This window comes from Cydia amplana, chromosome 14 (genome assembly GCF_948474715.1).
Source record: "Cydia amplana chromosome 14, ilCydAmpl1.1, whole genome shotgun sequence".
Classification (NCBI taxonomy): domain Eukaryota; kingdom Metazoa; phylum Arthropoda; class Insecta; order Lepidoptera; family Tortricidae; genus Cydia; species Cydia amplana.
Genome location: NC_086082.1, coordinates 2,679,273 through 2,705,500, shown reverse-complemented (window position 1 = coordinate 2,705,500; position 26,228 = coordinate 2,679,273). Strand labels below are relative to the sequence as shown.

The 26,228-nt window shown below is 37.1% G+C and overlaps 1 protein-coding gene across 1 annotated transcript in view; it reads right to left on the bottom strand.

Annotated features, from left to right (window-relative positions):
* The window catches only part of LOC134653944 (potassium voltage-gated channel protein Shaw), a 54,215-nt gene that overhangs the window by 6,236 nt on the left and 21,751 nt on the right, over positions 1 to 26,228 (bottom strand). Inside the window, exons 4-7 of the mRNA XM_063509314.1 lie at positions 18,852 to 18,969; positions 5,207 to 5,401; positions 2,628 to 3,308; positions 1,034 to 1,169 (exon numbers count right to left, since the gene is read on the bottom strand). Of these exons, the coding sequence (XP_063365384.1) occupies positions 1,034 to 1,169; positions 2,628 to 3,308; positions 5,207 to 5,401; positions 18,852 to 18,969 (1,130 nt within the window). The remainder of the gene's footprint in view (positions 1 to 1,033; positions 1,170 to 2,627; positions 3,309 to 5,206; positions 5,402 to 18,851; positions 18,970 to 26,228) is intronic.

Below are 26,228 nucleotides of genomic sequence, written 5' to 3'. Positions count from 1 at the left end.
ACGAGTTTCTTAATTACAAATTGAACTTTATTTTTGACAAGTTTTGGAACACGTTTGCGACTTTTGAAGTAGGCTTTTAAATAACAGGAAAGATATTTAACTTTGAAAATAAGTGATTTAATTTTCATTGCTTTAATAAAAAATATTTTCTTTTGCCATTTATAAAGTGCGTTATTTTAAAAATAACAGTTAAATTAAAAGTTTTATTTGTACTTAAATATAAGTAAAATTGGGAAAAAGTTAAAAATTAAGAGGATATCAGTGTTGTAACGAAAATTAAAAGCGCGTGTGTAAAATCTTTATTTATGCGCCTAAACGAGGCGTAATAAGAAATTATGAGCAAGCGTGTTGAAGAGTTCTTTAAGCGTTGCTTTAAATCATTCTCGTTGGTAAAAGTATTTAATTTAAACAAAAGCTTTATGAAGTAAGCGGTGATAGTAACTTAGTTGGTTAAAAAATGAGTTGGTTGCTCAATTTAAAAGTGTGTTAAAGTTGGCAATCCGAATCCAACCGTGCGAAAGTTACACTCTGGAACCTGGGGGTCTAGCCAAGATGACAATTGTTAATAGAAAACGTTAATGGAATTAACTTTAATCATGTATGGATAAAGTCACGTGACTTTTCGTATAGCATCTTTCATCCCGCTACATATTTTCTTTGAGTTTGGCGTTTGTCGACTTAGAGGATATAACCAAATGGGTAGCCATTAACAGGCGTTCCCCTCTGTCGAAAATAGGCGGCCAGTGGTCATACACAATGTATGGACTGGCGTTTATCTGACATGGCTATTTTTACGTTACTTACACACATTTGACCTGCCCCTCCCCCGCAAAAATCAGTAGACTGTTTTGTACAGCAAATTTAACAAGGCACCCGTTTGGTTATATCCTGGAAGTTTGTCGGTAGACTATTTTCATTTTGTCTAGCCCTGATCCAGATCCGGATAGTTCCATTGCATACAAGTTGAATCCGGATTCTAAATCGTAGTACTACATCGTAAAAAAACCATACGCATGAGAGAGCTGTTACTTACGCATCGGAGGCCTAGTCGGTTCAACGTTGATGACCCTCCGCCGCTTCTTGGGCAACTTTGCCCGTGCCTGCGTGTGGGAGTAGTACATGGCAAAGTTGGACACGATGACGGGCACGGGTAAGGCTATCGTCAGCACCTGTGTCCAAAAGTTCGCTGATAAGTCTTTTATTATTATTATTAGAAATGGGCTTACTCATGGCCACAGACTAGCGGAGGCGAAGACCTGGCCTACGATGTAGCGAGCCTGCCCAGCCTGCCTGCCTGCCTGTTTACCCTTGATTTGAAGGTTGCCGGGTTATATGTGCTCGGAAATATATACGCCGGCAAGGAATTCCATTCCTTGGCAGTGCGCATAAGAAAAGAGGAAGCAAAGCGCTTCGTGCGAATTGGTGGAATATCTACCAAGGAAGTACGAGTCTTATTCTTGTACATTTATGATATTTTTTTATAGATAAATTACATTTTTGGGATACTTTTGGCTCATTCATGAGGAAATTGTGTTCTTTACAAAAAGCTAATAAACCAATAAAATGAGAGACAGTAAAAGAAAAATAATGGATACATGATCCGTGATGGCATTTTATAATTTATTGTAAATAAGAATTGAAGACTGGCGAGGATGAAAGATCAATTATATGAGAAGTAAATAAAATATAAATAAATTTAAGGAGGCTTCATCAGTTCCGCCGACAATTTTTAACTGGATTCGCTGGGATTTTTTTTTTGCATTTATTTTTAGTTACGTATTAAAACCAGATACATTATGTGATTGCAACTACTCAACAACTGGAAAAACTTCACTAGGAGTTGGCGAGAAACTACAAGTTTTAAACTTTACAAACTGTTCACAGGTGTACAAGTCAGTCAGTAACAAAGTTGATATTTAGCTTCGTAAATGTAGCTGGTATATTGGACCTAGGGCTGCTAACTTTGACAAGTTAGCTGAACAGTCAATAATTGGTCATGTAAAGGCCATCCAGGTGGAAACTTGACGCTTACGCAGTGATGCATCACACTTATTTACATACTTATGTATATGTATACATGTGTATGTGAAACGTGTAACATGATTCTTGTTACATTAAACTGGGGACCTTGTTATTTTCATATTCGGTGTTGTCGTCCTTTAAGAACATAATTTGCTAAAGGAGAAACCAAAAAAGTTGTCACAATAGCCAAGATATATTTTGTCTTCAATTAATAACAAACATGTACGAATTCTTTTTTCTCTGTGGAAATTCTAGCATAGGTCGTTATTCGAGAGTGATTTTTTTTGTATCATCTGCCTTCAGCCTAAGGTGAACAAAAAATTTTACCCGTCTCTTGGCTATTTTCTTTCAACCTCGATACATTCTGTGTGGAGTGGCGGAAGTGTGCATTGGACAGAGACAAGTGACGGGAAAGAGGGGAGGCATTTGCTCAGCAGTGGGACACACTAATAGGCTATTAAGTAAATTGGCTATTTTGTATGAATCATAACAAGAAAAACTGTTGTTTTATAAAATAAGCTTCCAAAAAGATACTCTTCCACGCAGCATTTCTGAGTTTTAGAATAATGTAATAAAAAAAATATAAATTACTGTTTAATACTCACACCAGCCAACGCACACAGTGCTCCAACGAACATCCCGACGTAGGTCTTCGGCGCCATGTCTCCGTACCCGACCGTCGTCATGGTAACCAGCGCCCACCACAGCCCCAACGGTATGCTGTTGAAGTCGTTGTGCGGATTCGTCTGTATCCTCTCCGCGTAGTACACCAAACTCGCAAATATCACTATACCGAGCACTAGGAAAAACACTAGCAGGGTCAGCTCCTTGGCTGATGCCCTGAAGGTCTGAATCAGAATCTTCAAACCTGACGAGTGACGCGTCAGTTTGAAAAGCCTCATGATTCTTATTATGGAGAAGAATTCTAATATGTCAGCATTTTCTACATGAGAAGCGTATTTCTGGAGCATGAGATCGATATAGAAACTCATGGTGGCGATGTAGTCGATGATGTTGACGGAGGATTTGATGAATTCGCACTTATTTGGGGACGATATGAATCGCACTAGGATTTCTAAGGTGAACCACGCGTTGCACACACACTCTATGTAGAAAAACGCAATGTGGGCGTTTGTTTGCACTTTGTCCAGCGCCCAGCTTTGCGTTTGGTTCGCGGTCGTCACTGTGTAGTTTTTTATCACTGGCACTCTCATGTCCGGGTGGGTTTTTAAACAGAACGATATGATGGACACACATATGAAAAACACCGATATCACGCCGACTACCTGGAAAATAAAAATAAAATTGGTTTTATAAACTTACGAGGTACGTCGAGAAACATCGGAGGTAAATCTTAAAACTTAAATGCGCGATTAAGTCGTCTTGTACAATTTAATAATGTGTAAAATTTGAAACTGAAAAACAGTGTTTAAATCAAATAATCAATTAAGCTCATGAATAACGATTTCAAAACAATAATAGCCACAGTCGGGTCGTCAATGATTATAACTGAAAATGGGACAAAGGAGCTTCTATTAGCATAAATTTAAATTAAAGCCACTAGAATTCGGAAACACTCTGTCAAATCGATGTATATTGTACCCTCGAGGGGAATCCGTTGAGGATTACAACCCAAGGGAACAGAGCTTCATTTATTTCAAATTATTTAAATATAACGAAATGTCCGTGAATTTAACTTACATTTTGAGTTGTACCGCTAGTTGATGTAACGTTTTCTTATTGTTGAGGTTTTGAGAGACATCCTTTAAGTTGTTTCGTTTCATTTGCCGTGTTGTTTCAAGAAATGCTAAGCTTTTGTGAGAAATTACAGTTTGTCGACATTGTTTTCTCATTTTATTCAGAGTTATTTGGAATTTACTTACAACAATTTGAACATCACATAAAAGTAGTCATACGAATATATTTTTGGTGTATAAATAGTAAATACACACAAAAAAACCGGCCAAGTGCGAGTCGGACTCGCGTTCCAAGGGTTCCGTACATTAATTCCGACTCACGCTTGACATGTGCAGTCTAGCGTGAGTCGGAATCTAATAGGTTTTCCTGTTATCTATAGGTAAAGAACTATTGTGTCTTTTTTTCAAAATTTTAGACCCAGTAGTTTCGGAGATAAAGAGGGGGGGGGGGGGGGGAATGGTCGGACAGACAGACAGACGCACGAGTGATCCTATAAGGGTTACGGTTCTCCTTTTGAGCTAGACTGTACATATATCATTTAATTTGTGCCGATATCATGAAAGATGTTCCTAATAACCTCGTATACATTAAACTTGACAGGTCATAGATCAATCAGCGTTAATGTAAAGGAAGTTAAAGAGGAAACAGACGTTTTGTTATACTTACGTCCATCAAATATTATGTAACGATAAGCTTTTATTCAGTTCGTTAACTATTGGCTTTATTCCAAACCGCTATTTATTTATCTTGATATTGAGTCAAAGATAAATAAGATCACATTGTTGGTGCTAGATTCAAAGAAATGCATGGACCTGAATATAATTTGAACATGAACATTGAACACTTGAGCATGTACAGTTAGCAGCAGAAGTTTTTTTTTTTTTTAATTAGTATGCAGTTTGGTCGACCTTGTGACCAGCGACTGCTCTTGTTGGGAGAAGATTGGTAACGTGGCCGGAAGGGCCACGTCACCACCAGCAGCAGAAGTTGCTAAGCGGGCGAGGTGTTTAAAATGATCTTGACGCGACTTTATTGTTAAGAGAATAAGAGCGAGTCAAAGTAATTTTGGACACCTCGCCCGCTTAGCATCTTCTGCTGCTGACTGTACATTCTAAGCCCAAAATAATTTTTATAGAAAAAATACAGACAAATCTAATAAATCGAATGTACATTGTTGAGCTGTCTTAACTAAATCGTTGGTTTTCTTTCCGGTTGGTCCTGCACTAAATTTTCAAGCGTGGGGTCACCACATTAAAAATATTCTTGACCTAGCTGTTGTCAGTCAGAGCAATGTGCGACTGCAACTCTCTGAGCTATGGCAACGTCCTTAAACCTTGTCTTGGCGCCACTTTCACCATCCAATTAACCCGGGGTTAACCGGTTAAATCGTTAACCTAGAGTCAAATTGTACTGGTAAACAAGGTAACTTTAGACAACCAGTTAATCCTGGGTAAGTGAATGGGGCCCTTAAAAGTTATAAAAATACCTTAGCTGCATTGGAGCTGTAGGGTTCGTCGAAGAGCGACCACATCTGCGGCTTCAGCTGCTGCCACCAGGACACGGTGCCCTTGTAGTAGTCTTCTTCGAAGCCAAACTTGCGAGCCACCTCCTCATCAGAGGGTTTTTCGGTGTCCAGGTCCAAGCGGTCCAGGACTGCCAGCGTTTCTTGGGTGTCGCGATGCTGCGGACAAAAGGGAATGTTAGATTTTTTCAATCTTAAATTGGTAAGATGAAAGACATAAAAAAAATAGAGGATTAACTAAAGTTTCAGAAACCCGAAAGAAATAAAAATAAGGTGATATAACACTTTTTCAATGGATTTGAAAATGTTACACTCAAGTTTTTTTTTCTTAAGAAGACAAAGGGCCCTTTCATTGCCTTTAATCTTCCTATTATAATATAATAAAGGGCTTTTTGACTTCAAAGACCGAAGTTAAATAAGAGTTAACTTTAATAAACGAAAACACAAACATTATCTTCAGCAGATGGTGCTGTTTGAAGGAGAGAAATGTCAAACTGAAAAGGAATAAAAACTAAACATATGCAAAATTAGGGAACGAATGTATTCAAACTTCAAGAAGGGGAGGCGAAGTCAAAGAATGATACCCAATTTTACGTTGAACTCGCCCCGTGGTTTGAGGGCCATTGAAAAGTTGGCTCCATTCCTCAAAGAGAAAAGTTTTACTAGGGAACGAGTATACGCTCTGGAAGAATTAATTGTAATAAATTTACTGGTTAGGCGATTAATGTGTTTGAGGTTATTGTTACAAATGGGGATGAATCTAAACCTAATGGGTGTTGCTTGGAAGGATTGTTTAATACGTATTTGCCCACATTAAATTGTCAATGACTGCTATCCGTCTACTACTAACCGTCACCAGGAAGGTAATCCTCACACTCTAACCTCTAGCCGTCCAGAGGCGTATAAAAAGGCCTTCCGTTTCATAAAATTTTGAATTTTGAAGTTTCGATTTCTGGGAGGTTATATGTTAAGACTGAAATGATTATGCGCGTTCCAACTGGAGTTAGGTACATTAGGTAGGTACTGAGTGTTTCTTTACTTTGTCTTGTTTTTGATAAATAACGTATCTCTGTAAAGGTAACTCCACATAAATGCTTTCTCTGTTGGAGTTAAGCAAGAACTTTAAGTAGACATGTGCTTAATTTTGTCGAAATCCCGTTGAAATTCAGCAAGATAGAGACTTGTTTTTGAACTGGTATTATCATTAATTATCCCACAGACGTGTATTAAGTTTCACCATTCTGCAGCAAAGCAAAAATAAAGCTTGGAAACTTCACTGAATCAAATCCAATTTAATCTCAATTGCATGAATGCACTTAACTGCTTCGCAAAACCAATTTGTCCGCACGTAAAGATAATGAAGCCGACTCTGACTCAACGATTTGATATAATTTTGATATGACCGTAATCTTTGATATTTGTGTGGCGGTAAAAATCTCGGTTTTGCTATATAGCCTTGTAAGGCCCACCATACAAAATTGTCCTATTTTAAATTTTAATCTTGTTACCTATGAAACAAAAAAATGCTATTTTATTTGGTTTATGAAATGTTCTAATTAGATTAAAACGGAGTGTACGTTGTAATGCACATTGGACCTTACGAGGATAAATCAGAAAAAAATGTTAGAAAAAAGCCGAAAATATGACTAAACATTCGGCCAGAATCCTTATCATAGTTAGTGTAAGGCCTGAGTGGACGCTCGAAGCGGAGCGTTCGGTGGGGCGTGCAGCGTGGCGTCGGGCTCACAAGTAATCTGAGCAGCGTGCACTAAGGCCTAAATACGCTTGCATTTGTTTAACATGCACGCCGCACGCCCCGCCCCGCTGCACGCCCAACTCGAGCGTCCACTCAGGCCTTACACTAAACGCAGACAAGAGCCGTCATCGAGCGTTAGCGGCTCGCTCTAGTTGATGCTTACGAAATACAATCAGAAGCCGTCTTGCCAGCCTTCTTGCTCAGACTTATTGGTGCACGTGATGCTTGATGACAGACTTTAGATCGTATCAAAATAAAATGAAAACTATACTAAATCGTAAAACAGAACCGGCCTAAATATTTTAAAACATTTATGGACTCGACGACCGCAAACTCATTGGTGCAGTGAATCAAACATTTATCGATACAATATTTCGTGGAGAGAATGATGCGGAAAATGTATTGAGTGACAACAATGAGTGGGGCATAATGAAGTTTACGCCGCGGGCGGCCGGGCGAAGTAACCCACTTATTTTATCATTATTGTATATTAATATAATATATAATAGAGGTTTATTATGTGTGATATCGAAGTGTGTACGTACAATGATAAATTTATTACCGAACAAAATTAAGTCATATGAGAAAATACGACCATATTTTACTATAAATATGATTACGGACTTGTATATCTATGACTAATTGACTGTTTATAGACGTTTTCAGTTGCCTTTTATCCGACTAGGGTAACGATAATAACAGTAAATCAGCCAATTACATAATAGATATCACTGATCAAATCGGTACATTCATTTTGAGTTTCAACACTAACGAAATACAACATACACTTTCAACACAAATTAAAGGTACCGATTTGGTCAGAGATGTTTTGTACAGCACGGGTGATACTTTTCCAGTAGGTATCTCTAAAAAAGGGGGAAATCCTATGTACGAAAAGTTTGTTCCAAGTTTAAATGTTCCCAAGTATTCACTTGGATAAAAACCTAAAATTAGAATAAAATTGAGTTAAGAGTGAAATTAATGAGTAATATTCATTTATTTCTATCTTTATTGCACAAACAAAACACATCGTACAAAAGGTGAACTTAATGCTATAAGGCCGGTAGAAACCAGTAGACCTTTGGAAAAGCAAATAAGTTGGAGGTAGTGCAAAATCAGTACCGTAGGGTCGGGGTACTTTAGCTCCCCAAGGTTACTTTGTTCACCCAAGAAAACCTATTTTATTGAATTGATAAATTATTAAAAACGGCATTATGTGATTAATATGTTCTTGTGGAAGCATCTAGTGTCGTTTTTAAGAATATATTATTTCAGTAAATGGGTTTTCATGGGTGGACAAAGTAACCTTGTAAGGGCTAAAGTACCCCGACCTTATGGTAATATATTGGGATTGAATGGCGTAACTTCCGAAAATATGAGGGGTTATCCGTCGCTCCCTCTCATCTTAGCATTTATTTCAGTTGCGTCTTCAGTTGTTGTTTCGGTGCCGAGGATTTGCTTCTCTTCCGCTTTCTCTTCCGATTCCCCATATCGCACGATTTTTGGCACCCTTATTAATAGGCACACATGTCATTCCTCTCAAGATCAAGTCAGCAGCACCTTCAAACTCCGGTTTACTATAGAAGCGCGTCCGAATTATTCGACTGCTTTCCTTTGTTTATACACCTCAACAGGAACGCAAGATCGACTCATGCCAGAAGCGGTGACATTTTCCATTGTTTATTTAATTTAAAAACGAAATCTCCCAATTGACCTCTCTTATACCCCTGAGTGGCCCCAGTGAAATATAAAAACAAATTTCTTTATGGAACCCCATGGAGGCCGATATCCCTTTACCAAAAGGCGAATGGTATAAAAATTGCCAAATTGACCTCCCTAATACCAGCAACAGTCCCCCAAATGAAATGAAAGCAGATTACTTTCCGCGTTGTGAAATTAGTAATTTTACCGAAACTCTGTTTACGAAATGTTTTCACCGGCACGCCCGGAGCTTTTATCAACAAAAAACCCGACGTTGCGAAACCGAGTGTCGCAGTAGATGATTATACAGTAAACTGAAGTTACGTAAAAATTAAAAGTAAAAAAAGGGTAAATGAAAAATAAAACTTTAGTTTTTAAGTGATCAGACTTGGAGAGCCTAAGTCTAAAGCCTGATGGGTAAACACAACAAGAAATATGAAGATACAATAAATACAAATTATCATTATTAGTATATAGTCATACATTAAGCTGATAAGCTGGTAAGGCAGGTTTAAATACGACAAAAAATAGACTAGTAATCTAAAAAAAGGAGAAAGAGAAGGTAAAGCGATTTTCCTACCTTAACGCGGGCATTATAATTCTTTTGGCTATATTGTAATGAAGTCATGATGAAGTAAATATTGAATATAAGTGTGTATATAAGTCTTTGAACGTTTCTGTGATTGTGGCCTATTATACCATCGAAATCACTGAGCCGGTTTTAATTTTTCTTACAGAAAAAGCTGAGTCGAATTGCATTTTTTTAAATATTTAATATTACTTTATTGCATTATACCTGTACATACAATAACTTATATTTTTAGTAGTTGCAGAGTAGTTAGGCTACTGAATGGTATGACTGTGATCCAGCTAGTTTGAAGTTGCCAGCTAACTTAGCTCATTCGCTGGACACGTTGCCAGCTGCCTAGAGCAAACGCCGTAACTAACCAAAAGCTTATTACGAAGTTATGACATTTCGGACTATGTTAGCAATTTTAAAAGGTTGACAACTGCTGGTTTTGGAACTAACTTTAAAAAAACTGAGGGATGCAATGAGGCTAACAGACTTATTTTTGATAGTGTAGTTCTGTTACATTTTATTGACGCATTTATTGGCAGTTTTGTAGAGATTTTTCGCTTATCAAGACAGTTTCTCCTTTCTCAAGTTCACAGTTAAGGCACATGTTTTCTTAAAAATAATGAAATCTGTCTTTACTTTTTTGGGATTGCGGTCACACAGCGGCTAAAAACCCTGATTTCGCTAATCTACCAAATTTCGTTAATATTAATAACACTTAAAGAGGAGTTGAACTAATGGAAAACTGAAATAAAAATACGCAGGTTTTCGCAAATTTTTTACCCCTTGGATTTTCTTTTAATAGTTTTTGTACTTTTGACTCGATCTTAGAAAACGACTACTGAATGTAATTTACTGTGTCCAGTCGAGTTTAACGTTTCCAGTTAACTTGGCTTATTCGGACGATGCGAGCTGCCCAAAGCAAACACAGTAACTGAGTAACTTATTACAAAGTTATGATATTTCTGCTCAACATGTTGGCGATATAACGTAAAAGGTTGACAACAGCTGAGTTTGGAACTACTTTTCCCTCGTGATATGAATTTTGTGACTAAACGAGGTAAGTATACAAACAAGCGAAATAAAATACTTTTTGACGTGTTGTTCTATTACATTTAATGTATTAAATAAGTATATTATTTAAAGTGCCGTGGGTTTTTGAAAATATCATAGGGCTTTTTTAAATCATAATACGGTTGTCAAAAAAATAGAACAGCAATTTTGACGCTTTTCTCTAGCCACTTCATCGTTCATCGATTTGAAATCTGACTAAACAACTTTTACTCGCTAGAAAAAAAATCACGAACATAGGTTTTAGTTAGACCTATGCGCACCATTAAAAAATTGTAGGTAACAATTTTTGTAAAAATACTATATGAAAATTGCTTCTAAAAATGCACAATTTTATTTTTAATCAAACTCATTGATTACCGTTTTTTTTGAAAAATTTGCTGGCTGAAAAAAAGAGAAGAACTATCCAGTTCGGAAAAAACAGTTCTGATGCAGTTTTTCATACTTTCTTAAACTACTGATAAATAACACTTATTGCGACCAGCCGAGTACTTATAACGCTACCAGCTTCGCCAGCGCGCTGCCCAAACGCTGTTTAGTTACGCGAACGCTGTAACTAAGTAAAAGCTTATTACGTTTCGGCTCAGCATGTTGGCGATATTAAAAGGTTGACCACAGCTGGTTCCGGAACTTTTCCCCTCGTGTTGTGAATTTTGTGACCAAAAGTAAATATGTACTTATGTGAAATATTGGTATTAAATTGCTTGCACATTGTACGTTTCTCAATGCGCCTTCTACAATATTCAACAGTTACGGTGCAGGCATAATGCAACTGTCAATAATGCAATACTTCTGTTAGCACCTGCATTACGTACTGCACTTGCAACGCTGTTGCTGATCGTTTCACACCCAATCTGTCCTTCTCACTCAAAATGGCTTAAGTTTGTAGGAAAGTGTTGGCGTTTGTGCCTTTCTGTGTTTGGAAATATATGTTCATACTTTATACAAAGAACAAAGCGGAATAAACATTTCTAGTAAATGATGGGCAATGATATTATAACTCCAAATATTTTATAAGCATTCCAAAATTTGAGAGCTTTGATTGGACAAATTGTACAGTTGCTCTTTAGTTGCGTCTAGGCAAGCTAACGTGCTAAGAGTGCACCGAAAGAGAAAGAGACAAGCTAATGTTCAAAAACGAGTGTAATAATAATGATTTTTTTTAACAAAAACAGATTCATTCGTAGACAATGAAATAAATTCCGCCCACGAGTGTATTCGTATATTTCTTTGATTTTCAATCGTAGGAAAAAAAAAACACGCTTTTGATTGCTGAAACTAAAAGCAATTACTGTTTTGTCGATGAAACTATCAATTTTGTTCGTTAATCGAGAAAAACACTCGTAGACGGAATAGTCCCCATGACGGAATTATCCTCATTGATCTATTTTTTTGTGCTCTAGCATAACCTATCTATACTTTTAAAATATCATTGATGACGGGTACATATTTTGGGAATGATTTGAATACAGATTTGTACTTTCATAATCATAACCATAACCTAAATGAGTGAAAACTTCAAATACATGACCTAAAATTAACTCAAACTCCGAAATCCACTTATTTGATCAACCCAACGAGCTACATTTTTGCTTCCAGAACTTTCACGAACTAAAATTAAACCCCTCAATATTTAAGCGCTCCAAAAGGACCAAACCGGTGACATTTGTAATCCCAATACATATTCATAAAGCTTGCCAAGCGATTGTAAATCTTACACCTGTACATATAGAGTTTAAAATCACTATTACATTGGGGTGCGACGCCGTTGTCGACTGCTTTCGTCATACATGCCAAGCGTTAATGAATCTTACGTTAGTCTGCATAAGCTTTAAATCATATTGAAATCAGTGGCGTACACAGTGTACATAAAAGAGCTTATTATCATATGTAAACTGTGGCGCTTAATACGTTATGGATGTTAATCAGTGGAGGGTGAAGTTCCTTCTTGGTGGACGCTTCCCTGATTATGTTTGAACTAACGTGTAAACTTCGGAGACAGTTGGAGTTCTGACTTTACTGAGTAATATTAGCTAGGGATGAAGAGCTGTGTCGGTCCGATTCAAGCAAGAAGAGCTATAGTTCGTTTTTTTTAGCATTAGAAATAAGGTAAACAATCTTGATGTGTCTTTTAATTGAAAAACACATTTTAAAAATAAGTTACGGTAAATATGTAACAATTATGAATCTAATACGATCTTTTATAGTCTTCTGCTTTCATAAGTAATAGTTATTGATTTTTAAAAAGTGTTTTTCAATTAAAAGACATGTCAAAATCGCTTACCTTCTTTCAAGTTCTTTCTAATGCTAAAAAAAACGAACTATATGTCCGTCAGATTCAAGCAAGAAGAGCTGTGTCCGTCAGATTCTGGCAAATATGTGATGAAAATGAGCAGTTGATAACTACGTACAAGATATTGATTTAAGAGGTAAGGGGACGCCGCTTCTCCATACAAACGTAGTCCCCATTTTCCTCTCTGGATTTTGACATTATGGAAAGATGACGACTATGTTTGTATAAAAAGGCGATTTCGCACGGGTCCTCTACTTTCGAAAAATTCGTGCAGTTAATAAGATGGTAAATTATTATTATGAAAACTTGTTAAATTATGAATAACAATAACATAATATTGTTCATGAAATAATGACAACCATTCGCGTCAGAATGGCGTCATCCTAAAAATATCGTATTCTTCTGGTTTCCATATAAAGTAATAATTTTTAAAATCCGATAATCTGAAACTCAAGGTCACGTCCCCCCTTCACCCCATTTTTATCCTAAAACATAAAATATTAGTGCTTATCTTTATAATAAAATAACGTCGTGACATTAATTCGTACATACAGAAATTAGGTACCTATTTTCTGCTGCAAGTCTGAAAGCTTAATCTGGTTAATGTTAAATGTAAATTTCATTCAAATGTGCACCAACTTTTAGAACTCTAGAGTTTAGAGTATTGAATTGAAGTTAGCTGCAACTATATTAAATAATTTCAGTAGCTCTACCTAAGTATATTAATTGACGACCGGTCTGGCCTAGTGGGTAGTGACCCTGCCTGTGAAGCCGCGGTCCTGGGTTCGAATCCCAGTAAGGGCATTTATTTGTGTGATGAGCACAGATATTTGTTCCTGAGTCATGGTTGTTTTCTATGTATAAGTATTTGTATATTATATATATCGTTGTCTGAGTACCCACAACACAAGCTTTGTAATAATGTCCTATAATATTTATTTATTTATTTTATTTATTTATTTAATTTAAACTACAAGGTGGCATGAATTTATTAAAGATTTCAAAAGGTTCAACTTTACTATGGCTGTAAAGTGGAAACTTGGAAACGTTTGGTTTCCGGTGATTAAAAGAAACATTGTAATATAACAATTTTTTGCAACGAAAATGAGTACCATACATACATAAATATGTTACGTAAATATATTCATACCCAGTTTCGGGTGGGTAATTTAAGCATCTTGTTTCAGAACGAGAGCGTAACTTCTAGAATCTAGTGTATGGGAGCGGCCTTTTCGCCGCGGGTTCGTATGACTCTTAAAATGCCATATTTTTATACGTCTATTCTACATACATACAGTTGATACAGTAAATTATCACGTTTGCAACGTCAAGACTGTTATATCACTATCCATAGTATCGGATAAACTACGTAATTTACTGTGAAAATGTTCTCACTGAGTGCTTTCGTATGTAGTGAATTTACTGAAATTCACTACATATGAAAGCACTGATGTGTACTACGTGTCAAATTATGTAAAGTTAGATGTTGGATTTTGAATTACGTTTTTAGCTGACTGATGTGTAAGGGAAAGCTTCTGATTTGTCACTGCATGCGCGAATAAGTAATTTTGCATAAAAACTTGTATAGAGAAAAGTTAAAATCGTAGAATTTCATGTGGGAGATCCGTTTCGGTAATAAAAAAAAATTGGCATTTGTTTCGTTTTAAAATCGAACGAAACAAAACAGAAGAAAATCTGTTAATAATTATTTAAATATCAAATGGGAGGAGATTTGTACAAGTGTTAGGACGGTGGGACGTGGGACGCTAAGGGTAATTTTTTTTAAAGATATCGATGTGTTGTATAGGTAGTTTATGGTGCAGTTTATAACAGTATTTTAAACATTTTAAAATGTTGTGATAAAATCCAAACTCTTTTTGTCAAAATAACTATGTAAGTAGGTACCAAAAAACCGACTTAAAACGATAAAAAAAAATAGGTACATAAGAAAAGCGTTGCAATTTCATTTTCTTAGTTCATAATGTTTGTTAAATTGATAGAAACAGGTCCTTTGGTAACAATAAAGATCCAATCCATCAAACCCACACTTAGTTAACAGATGTAGCTTAACAGCGATTAAATAACGATTAATAGAGTGGTGATTAAGTGCTAACAATTTGTGAAGCCTTCGGTCGGAGACGGTTAATCGACACTGTGTTGCTATTGGTTGCCGAGCGGTAGCGAATTGGAACCGATCATGCGTCATGTTGATAGCATTTACTGGTTATCGCGGTTATCAAATTGGTGTGTGCGAGATAACAATAACAATATTTTTATTGACAGCAAAAGTTTAACAGGCACATTACAGTGAACCCCGCACTATGCATGGCCTGTATCGCGGGGGTCATGATCATCACGTGTTACTAATAATCAAATTTATAATTATATTAAACATAAGAATAGGAATTAGGAAAGAAAGAGGAGTGTGAACTTGTATGTGTGTAAGCTTGTTGTGAGGAGGGAGTGAAAAGTGAGTGAATGAAATCTAAGAATGTAATGAATGTCAGAGTTTGTTTAGATGTAAGTGCTCGAAGCGTTATGAAAAACTGAATAGAAGAACTCGAAGAGGAATGAAGATAGCACAATGCACGTATTTCTCACACACTGGAGCAACGTGATGCGCATCCAAATAGTCTTTTAATATGAGGGCGCCGAAGACGCCTGACATTGGAGCCCGAGTTGGCATTAGAGCGCGCCCAGCGCGTTACTTACATCGAGCTACGCCGACTCTTTTAATGTGAGGGCGCGCGGCATTGGAGCGCTCACAGCGCGTCCCGTACCGATGTACGGGCCCGATGGCTAATCGCCATCTTTTTTATGAAGGCGCCGATGGTGCCCGTTATCGGAGTGTACTCCGTAGGCTTCGTCCACAAAACAAAGGAGTAATAGAAGCGAAACGTAGGTGTATAGCGTGTGGCAGCATTATGATTAGCTGATCACACTTTCACCACGGGCTACTGTCAGTCGTTGTCAGTTCAGTATGGCGCTTATGAAATGTCAGATGTGAAAACGATTCCAGTTAAAATTACAAATAATTACAAATATGCCGTGCTGCTCCATTTTGGAGTGTAAAAACACTAGCCGGACAAAAAATATTAGACATGGAGGCATTTCATATCATCGGTAAGTATTATTTCATGTAATATTTCAATATTTTTTACATTTTCGGTTTCCGCAAGGATTTTTGGATTGTTTAGTACAAAAATCAAATTTATGTAAATGAGATAAGGTTGATAATCTACTTAGCGTAAAAGTCATGTACGGGTGCGCTATTCGGCCACAGTGCGAGGACCATATCAAAAAAGTTATCGATGTCGATGTTTGTATAAATACACAATTAGTTTTGTTTAGGTTCATACATGTTCTTGATAATTTATTTTTGTTTTTCGTCTAGCTAGATGATCATATCGAAAAAGTCGTCGCTTATGCACATTTTATATTATGTACAAAATATGTTCTTACTTTGTTATTGCTATTCAATGGATTATTTGATTTAAAGTTTTTCTTATAGTATTGTACACAACTACCCATACATTTTGGCCCGCGGGCCGGGGTTTGGAGAGCCCTGATATAGCTGGTCAAGCAAATTCTTGTCAGTAAAAAAAGGTGCGAAATTCAAATTTTCTATGGGACTATATCCCTTCGCGCGTACATTTTTTAAATTTGCCGCCTTTTTCTACTGACAAGATCTGCTTGACCAGCTATATTTCCATTGTTTTTAATTAGTGTTTTTTAATAATTTTGCATACGAGTTTATATCGGAGATTCATATTGATGGATGACACAACATTATTGCTTTGTTATGCCTTAACATAATAACGTGCTAGTTAATAAGTATTGTGAACACTTATTAACTACACTTATATACATATTAATTACACTTACTTGCGTGCATAGTACAAAAATAGAAAAAACACAATAAATTTTGAGGGTGCCCCATACTTAGAACTGAAAGTAAAAAAAAAATTTAGTACCATACTTAGAACTGAAAGTCAAACCCACGTGTGGGGTATATATGGGGGATAGGTCTTCAAAAATGATATTGAGGTTTCTAATATCATTTTTTCCCCCTGTAACTTCTAAAATAAGAGAATGATAAAACTAAAAATAATATATGATGTACATTACCATGCAAACTTCTACCGAAAATTGGTTTGAACGAGATCTAGTAAGTAGTTTTTTTTTAATACGTCATAAATCCCCTAAATACGGAACCCTTCACGGGCGAGTCCGACTCGCACTTGCCGCTTTTTATTAAAAAGTAAGTAGGTAACCTAATCTTCGCCAGAAAATATAATATACATATGTATAAAAAACTGAGTAGTTTACGTGCACTTAAACTAATTATTAATAAGCGTTTATCGATATCACACCGAATCATGCACATCCCTATCGCATATGTCAACGTCATAGTCGAATATTTTATCCTATCGCATTCACTCTTGGAAAAGCCATGCAAGTGTAAAAGGGATAGAGCATAAATGACTATTTACAATAAATAAAAATCGTAGTGCAATTTCGACATAATTTTCTTTACTGTAAGGTTCAAATTATTGTGATGGGTGAGGGTTCATAATCCCTTTCGAAATAAGAAAATATGGCCAATTTTTGTGACAGCGTGTTGGCGACATAGGTTCCCATACTAATCCAGGCACATGCCGTTTCCCCTTAGAGCGCGGCGCGCTCTTTCTTTCTTCCGTGGCTTCGTCGGACTCATGCTTGCCATTAAGCCGAATATTTAAATATACATAGCTGTCTAACAAAATCATAACCGTCCTTTCCTTAGCTGTAGTTAAGTAGTCGTACCCGACTCCTGACGCGCGGATAGAATCCTGAGCGCTTGCGGATCCGTACGATTGTCACACTTTGTCTGTCATTTCTGATTTTTGTATTGATTTAATGCAATGGATCCTAAATTTGATCCTGATGGATACAATTAAATAATAAAAACTTGTTATAGCCTATTATTATTAAGAAATATACGCAATCAGTGAGTCCACTTTTATTGCTTTATCGGACCCTCTTTGAAATAGCTGGTGGAATGACCGTATCTGGGTTTAGCACTGATTAATATACCGATACATCTTTGACTAAACGGAGTCGTTTATACAAGGAGAAACGTAAAAGGAGACCGATTCAGATTTAACGACTTGTTACGGTTCTTATTTTGAGACGACCTAGAAGATTGCTCACGCTGTCTGGTGCATGCGAAATGAAGTGAAAGTCATGTGTGAGATGCACTGCAACCACCAATACGATATCATATCAATACCAGTTCAACACCGTATCAAGTTATTCAATCTGAATCGTGTTCAAGGTTTTAATTGGGTAATATAATATGGATTTACGACTAAAATGTATTCTTTTATATGTTGTATATTTTACCTAGAGAATTCTTGCCAAAAATGTGTAAGCATATAATTTATCGAAGTTCATTAAAAATATGTCAAAAATGAATCATTTTAAAATCATTTCTTTGGAACAAATAATCGTTATTTAAATTTTATTTAACGGACTAAATATTCGGTGATTACATTTTGAAGTATTAATTAAATTTGCCTAAAACCTTATTAAAAGCTTAAAAGCCTTTTTCATCGCCAATCCTTTTTTGTAGCAATAAAAACAGTTTTAAAATTTAGGGAAAAATTTAAAGGCACTTTCGCAAATGCTTTAAAAGCGGTAAGCTCAGTTGGTTAACAGCGATTGGACCGGTATTTCAAAAGGTATCTGCAGACGTATTCTGCAGAAATAAATAAGTACCTACTTTGATTTCGTTTTTAGGGTTCCGTACCCAAAGGGTAAAAACGGGACCCTATTACTAAGACTCCGCTGTCCGTCCGTCCGTCCGTCTGTCACCAGGCTGTATCTCAAGAACCGTGATAGATAGACAGTTGAAATTTTCACAGATGATGTATTTCTGTTGCCGCTATAACAACAAATACTAAAAAAAGAATAAAATAAATATTTAAGTGGAGCTCCCATACAACAAACGTGATTTTTGACCGAAGTTAAGCAACGTCGGGCGGGGTCAGTACTTGAATGGGTGACCGTTTTTTTGTTTGTTTTGCTCTATTTTTTGTTGATGGTGCGGAACCCTCCGTGCGCTCGCACTTGGCCGGTTTTTTTTATACCATTCGATGGCATGGATACACCTTTGTGAACCTCAATGGAATATCACAAGTAAGAAGGTGTGGGAAGGGGTTCTACTAACCTGCGTATAGGTCATCCAGCAGCAGGGCTCCACCTGGTTGGCGTCCAGCCCCCAGAACTCCAGCTCCTCTTCAAACAGCGGCCCGCAGACGTCCGTGGGGTAATGCAGTTTCCCCGTCCTGTGTACAAGTTTAAAATTTATATAGCTTACACGCTTTTATTCAACTTGCAATGTATGTATTATACAGTGTGTGGCCTACAACACGGGTGAATAATTAAAACGTAGATTCTACTCCTCAAACAATACAACTTTTGTTCAACAACTTTTTGAAATTATGTAGTCTTAAAATTGTCCCTTTTTCAAACAAACTAAATAATATTTTCAATGTACTTTAAATTCCGTCTAATTGACATTGCCCGTCAGTCTTGTCACCGTACAGGCATAATCAATTTCGTAATACATTGCGTGTTCGAATAAAGTTTAAAGTGTTTTAAAATACAAACCACAAGTTATTTTTAAAAGTCGCTGAACAAACATTGTCTAGTTTGAGGAGTAGAATCTACGTTTTAATTTTTCACCCGTGTTGTAGGCCACACACTGTATGTACCTATGTATAACCCTGATTTAAACTTTCACGATTTATGCAGAAACTTACGGAGGTAAATTTAAAAATTAAGTAGGTATACGTGATTAAGTACCGTATTATACTTGGTCAAACAGATCTTTTCAGTAAGAAATTTGAAAAGTCGCGGGTTAGCAACACTACGTTTGAATTGTTCGAAAATCGAGTTAATATCTTGTCTGTGGAGTTTGTTTTGTTTATATTTCACCGTTGTTCGATGTACATTGCTGGTTTTTGTTCGTTTCCTAGAGATGCCATACTTTAGTTTGCTTTACATTGCTACTGACATATCCAGCTTAACAGACTACCTATAGTAAATTATAATGTGTAATGTAAGTAATATATGTGTCGGAGCGAGACACCAGAACGACATATTGCAGCATTACAGTTCATAGTTAGACGCCCGCATAAAGTCGATTAGCAATGTTTAGCTACGTATTATTTGCTTGTAACGAAATAATGAAGCTGCGTAGTGAGTAACGCCACCATCTATTGGCGTATTATTGAACTAATATTTTTTATTATTTTTCACTTTATTTATTTCTGATCTTAGGTTAGGTTATTTTATAATATGGATATAAAAATAAAATACAAAAACACTTACAAAAACAATACAAAATACATATAAACACATTATAAAAAAACCTAACCTAGGGTGCCGCCAGCAGCGGGGCAAGGCCCAAGCTACCGGTGGTCAGGGCTGCAGAGACAGGAACCGGCGGACTATCCGCGCCGTGTCCAAGATCACCGCCTTCTGCATCTGGCCCTTGATCCAACCACCTAGCGAGAGTCTCTCAAGATGTTGGTCGAGACTCTTCGCTATTAGACCGTTCGCTGAAACAACTATCGGAACAATGATCGTCGAATCAACATCCCACATGGCGGTTATCTCGTGAGCCAAGTCTAGGTACTTACTGGACTTGTCCTTCTCGGCTTTCACGAGATTCTCATCATGGGGGATGGTGATGTCAACGAGCACGGCCCGGCGTTGCGCTCGATCTATTATCACAATGTCAGGCTTATTGGCTACAATAGTCCTGTCAGTGATGATAGATCGATCCCAATAGAGCGTGGCACGACCATTCTCGAGAACTGGCGCAGGTGAATACTTGTAGTACGGTACTTCGCGGTCCACAAGGCCGTATAGGAGAGCAAGCTGCTGGTGAATAATCCTGGCTACGAGATTATGTCTGTGCAAGTACTCGCCGTTAGCAAGATGAGAACAACCGGAAATGATATGCCTGAGTGACTCTCCGGGACGGCGGCATGCCCGACAAATGTCGACCGTACCGTCCTTCAGGATATATTTCCGATAGTTGTTCGTCATCATTACTTCGTCCGCAATTGCACAGGCAAAACCCTCGGTTTCTCCGAAGAGGTCCCCGAATCGTAACCAGTTCACCGACGCGAGCAGGTCCACATCGGGTCCCGTGAGGGCCTTGTAGAACCGCCCGTGTAGCACCTTACTCTCCCATGCCGCCTTGCGATCCGCAGTACTTAGTACCACAGGTTTGCGCCAGTTCTCGTTTGCCAAGGAGAGCGGCGTGAGGTTCCTGTCTACTGCCACCACATCACGATGCATCCCACACTCGTTGTTAAGGAAATAATTCCTGAGATTGTACACCTCGCGGTTGTGGAGATCCTTGGCGTTTAGGAAGCCTCGGCCTCCACATTTCCGTGGAATGTACAATCTCATAACTGACGAGCGTGGGTGTAGCATGCGATGTGCGGTGAGCAGTGATCGGACTCTCCGATCCAGGGCATCCAACTCGGTCTGAGTCCACCTTAGTATGCCAAAGGAGTATGTGAGTAGGGGCATTACCCAGGCGTTGAAGGCGCGCACTTTGTTGCCTCCTGACAAAAGACTGTTAAGGACTTTTGTGAGCCGACTGAAAAAGCGCTCCTTCACCGACCGTCTAATACCCTCGTCCTCAAAACCCAACGACTGTGACATACCAAGGTATTTATAGGTTTCTGATTCAGAGATAGATCTGAAAGACATTGTCTCAGAAGGTTGTAAATTTGTTGAATTTACAACCCTCCCCCGCTGTACATGCATAACCGCACATTTATCGACACCAAACTCCATGTTGATGGCACTACTGAAGACTTCGGTGGTTTTCAGTAGCTCCTTCAGGTCTTGGTTATTTGGTTATTATTTTTATTTTTATTTTATTTATAATAACAGTACAGCTATCATGACAGTTACCCAATGCGATAGTGTAGCAAATATTTACATAGGACAAAACAACACAACACAACAATTATTTCTAAGAATTATAACATAATACAAACAAAGTGATTTTACTGAAGTCATTCTCAGAACAATGGAACACATCAATCCGGGTAGCAACACGATTGAGCGTGCGCAGGCCCCTCGTCCTGACAGGTGGAATGACAGGTAGAAGGCTTTGGAACGTCAAGAGTTGTATCTTGAGTGAACGTAGGCACGAACTGGCATTTTTGTCGTTATGTTGGTAGACTGGTCAGGCAGGTTTGCCAACTTGATTTGGAGGCGGGAGCAGTTGGCTCCGCCGCGGGGACTTTCTTCCTTCTTCTTGATCGGACCGCGCTAGAGATCGGACGTTATCGTTAGCCATACCTCGTGCCTAATTCGCTACGTTCCTGAAGGCTTATACCTGAAGGATTATTCTGAAAGCTTATAGATTCTCACGTTCTTTAACCGTTTAGCTAAGTGTTTTATTCCAAGTGTTATTTTGATTTCTTATGTGCCATTAGAAGCTTACTTTTGTAAAATAAAGATTTAAACGATTTCATGTGATCTTTTTATTTTAAATGAAATCATTTTTTGATCCAAATAGTGATTGGTCGTTTTGATTATTTAGTACTAAAATATAGTAGGCACTAGTATGGGTAACGAGTCTGAATGTTTATTTCATGCGTTGCACGTTGGTAGCATACCTACTATTTTGGCTGTGAAGTAATACATCTAGGTACTACCCCCACGCGCCCACCGCCATTAGGACCATCCTTCTCCGATATATGTATGTTCGAGTCAAATCTTGCGAGTTAAAATTAGACCCACTTTCCATTATTCGATTGAGCAGAGACTTCACATATATGAGTTGGGTGACAACGCAATATTATGGTACCGCCGAGCTGATCTGACGATGGACACAAGAGGTGGTTATTAATGATTCCGAGATAAAATAACGTAACCTAATTGTGTTTGGGTTTATTAAAATTGTCTCGACGAAAATCAATAAAAGCTCGTATGACAAATAAAATTGCCAAGTTGCCTTGATACCAATTCACAATGCAAATTAATAAAATTCTTATATCTAATTCATCTGAAGAAAACGTCAGTAACAAGAGAAACGATTAGGAAAAATAAATATTATTCGTAATACTTCCGAAGTTACGCTCTCAAATAAGATCATTATTCAAACTCCATTTTAACATCCAAAGATATTAATACTAAAACACCTCATCTCTTCGTGAGACTTTCGAAATGTAACCTTATTTCTTCTGCAATAAGTTATAAATTTAAATAACGAGAAGGATTACCTATTCACAGTTCATGGTTTAGTCGAATTTCAAATGCTTTATGCCTTTTGATCATCCCATTAAGGTTGAATTTCGCGTCAAGAGGGAGGGCCCTGAGGCAAAAAGTTGTAAGAATTACTCTAGAAAGAGTGTGATTCTTGCAATTTTGTTACGGAATTCACGTGATAAAGAAAAGTAAATTTTGATGCGATCGTCAATACAAGACATTGACGATCGCATCAAAATTTACTTTTCTGACCAGTTCAAAACCGTTAAAAGTTTTAAAATCTGAATCAGCTGTTAATATTCTGTAGCTGAAGAATGAATTCATCTCTTTCTTAAACAAAGATTAAGTAAAATACCACAGTAAGCTGAAGTTGCTCTAATAAATTAAACACATTTAGAAATAAAATAAAAAAAATTCGACTAGTTTGTCGCCGGTCCGTTGCTATTGGTACTGGCCCCATAGACAACAAATGCCAATCGCTAACGCTACGTACCGAACGAAACGCAACTGTCACTGTCACACTAATATGGAAGATCGATAGAGACGAGACACAAAGCATTTCGATAGCGAAGCGCAAGCGATTGTCATACGTTTATACGTTTCATGGGTTACAGGACTTTGCCACAAGGCTTCTTGCAACAGAAGTCCTCATTAAAAAGATAAGGACGGGCGTAGACAGCCGAGCGTAAGGTGACAATTTACGTAAAATATTATTTGGACGACACCTACTGAATTTTCATGGACTATTATAAGACCAATTTGTGACATTTATGCTTTTGTTGCCTTTGTTGGAGATGATTAATGATTGGCTGTTTTGAGTTTGTATGTTTTATAGTATTTTATGCAACCGTTGTTTAAGAGAGGTCAAAATGGCGAGTGGCGTGAGTAACAATTTGAGGCGAAGCCGAAAATTGTTAATAAAGACGCCACGAGTATTTTTTGACTCAGTTAAACAACGTTGCATACAATACTTTTTCTACGACCAAGCACTTACCTTTGAAAAAAAAATTGTAAAAACAAATATTTTTCATTCAAAAAAAAATTATACTTTAAACAAGTGGAATCATATAGGACATATATGTAGGTAAACAAACTAAACCCGGCCACCGCGCCCCGCGCCCCACGGCCGGTTGGTCAGCGACACCTTCTTGTAACTCATGAGGCCCTGGTACTTCCTCTTAGTTAAATTACAATTTTGGACAATTTTTTTCTCGATTTTGGCCACAGTAGCCTATGGAGACTAACTACTACTTAGTACTCTCTACTAGTTACTACTAGTTAGTACTCATCTGTCAGAGATGACAATTAAAATTAGGTTGGCAACAATGTATTTCATATAATATTTTTTAAGTGGTGATTACACGAAGTATCGTAAAAGTACCAAAAAGATACTGCGTGTATGCACAAATACTTTTTTGGGGAATAGACTAAAGACTTGTCTTGACAACTATAACATAGGGGTTTAAAGGTGTGTGTACGACCTTTTAAATGACAAATAAAAGTACGGGAGTAGAAAAAATATTTAAAAAATTAAGAATTCGCTAAAGGTACATTTTGATAGTGGATGATTATATTTGCTCTTTAATATCTTAAATTCACTACATAGTATAAAACTTGTCTGTCTGTATGTATGCTTAGATCTTTAAAACTACACAACGGATTTTGATGCGGTTTTTTTTAAATAGATAGAGTGATTCAAGAGGAAGGTTTATGTATAATCTGTTAACCCGTGCAAAGCCGGGGCGGGTCGCTAGTCTTAAATAATTCAAATTTCAAGTAAATTTTTTTTTATTTTATTTATGCGTTATGATTTTGATTAAAATGATTATAATAAACTTTTCCGTCCTTATGGCCGTGAGTTAAAATTTTTGCATTGAGTTTGTGTGTCAAAATATATTAGCTGTTTCTTTATTGCTGACAAAATCACGCAGATATCTCACTCTCGCTGATAGGTGCTCCTTGCTCTTGCAGTGTATAGTTTTTATCGAAATAAATCAGAACGGATGTAATCTAAGCACATTCTTGTATATTTATGTATATATTTCGGGGATCTCAGAAACGGCTGTAACGATTTTGATCAAAAAATAGATCTTGCTAGGCCTTATCTCTGAGAAAACGCTCATTTTTGAGTTTTTATATGTATCCCGAGCAAAGCTCGGTATTCGAGATATTAGGCTTAACATATTTTAAGCATGATAAAACACAGGGTTTAAGTTTTCCCCTTTGGGTTTCAATATAAATCAGCGTCTCTCCTATCTATCGCAATCTAAGTGATGTTCTTTTACCAATGTTCATTTTCCCGGAAATATTCGCGTGGGAAAATTGTCCCGGGGAATTTTTATACGTTCTTGTGTAACTCTTTTGAAAGTAACTTCTTAAGGTCAGCTTGCTATAATTGCATTGAGACTTTCAGAAAGGGTTTCAAAAACGAAAAACTTGATTTGTTTAAGTTGGTCTGTGCATCGCATTGGAAAGTTTGCAATAGCAATGAAAACAATGGGCCAATGAACGGAAGTACCTAACATATAAATTTGTCTTTCCAATCTACTAGTTGAATGAAATATTGATGGGTTATGTATGATAAAAGTGCGGCCATTACCAAAAAGTTTCCATGATAAATAAAAGAATCACCTTGAATCAAATTTCAACGTTTTTGAAACGGTTACTATATACGCAAAGAAAACATCATTCTCGGTATTTAATCATAAGACCGTCTCTGTCGTTATCTGGTTCTATTTGCCTTTAAATTTTCTTTGTAGTTTTACATTTATGTAAAATGTACAATTATTTATCCAATAATTTTCAATATTTTTTTAATTTCTTTTAGTAATACACTGTATATATCTTGTTTGTAAATAAATGATTTTATCCAATAAAGAATATATTTTAATCACTTACTTAATAAAACATCAGTTTACTTGTAAAACATAATTTTTATTTACAGAAATTAAATAATTTAAGGAACTACAAATTCGGCATAATGGCTCCTCTACAGGATGGGCCAACGACGGCCACTCCAAGGGACGCAGCCATGCGGTAGAATGAGATATCAATATCACTTGCTCCCTCTAACGCATAAATGCGTTCCTTGGAGTGGCCGGCGTTGGCCCATCGTGAAGAGGAGCCATAATACAGTTCAAATTGGAAGGGACGAGAAAAAATACTGGGTTGCCAGCCAAATTAAATATTATCTTCATAATATTTCCCGTGATGGAACATCACTAAAAAGGCTCACTGAAGGACAGACGATTTGAAACAGGAATATATTGCGCCGTGTCCAGATTAGCCTAGAGCTTTGGGA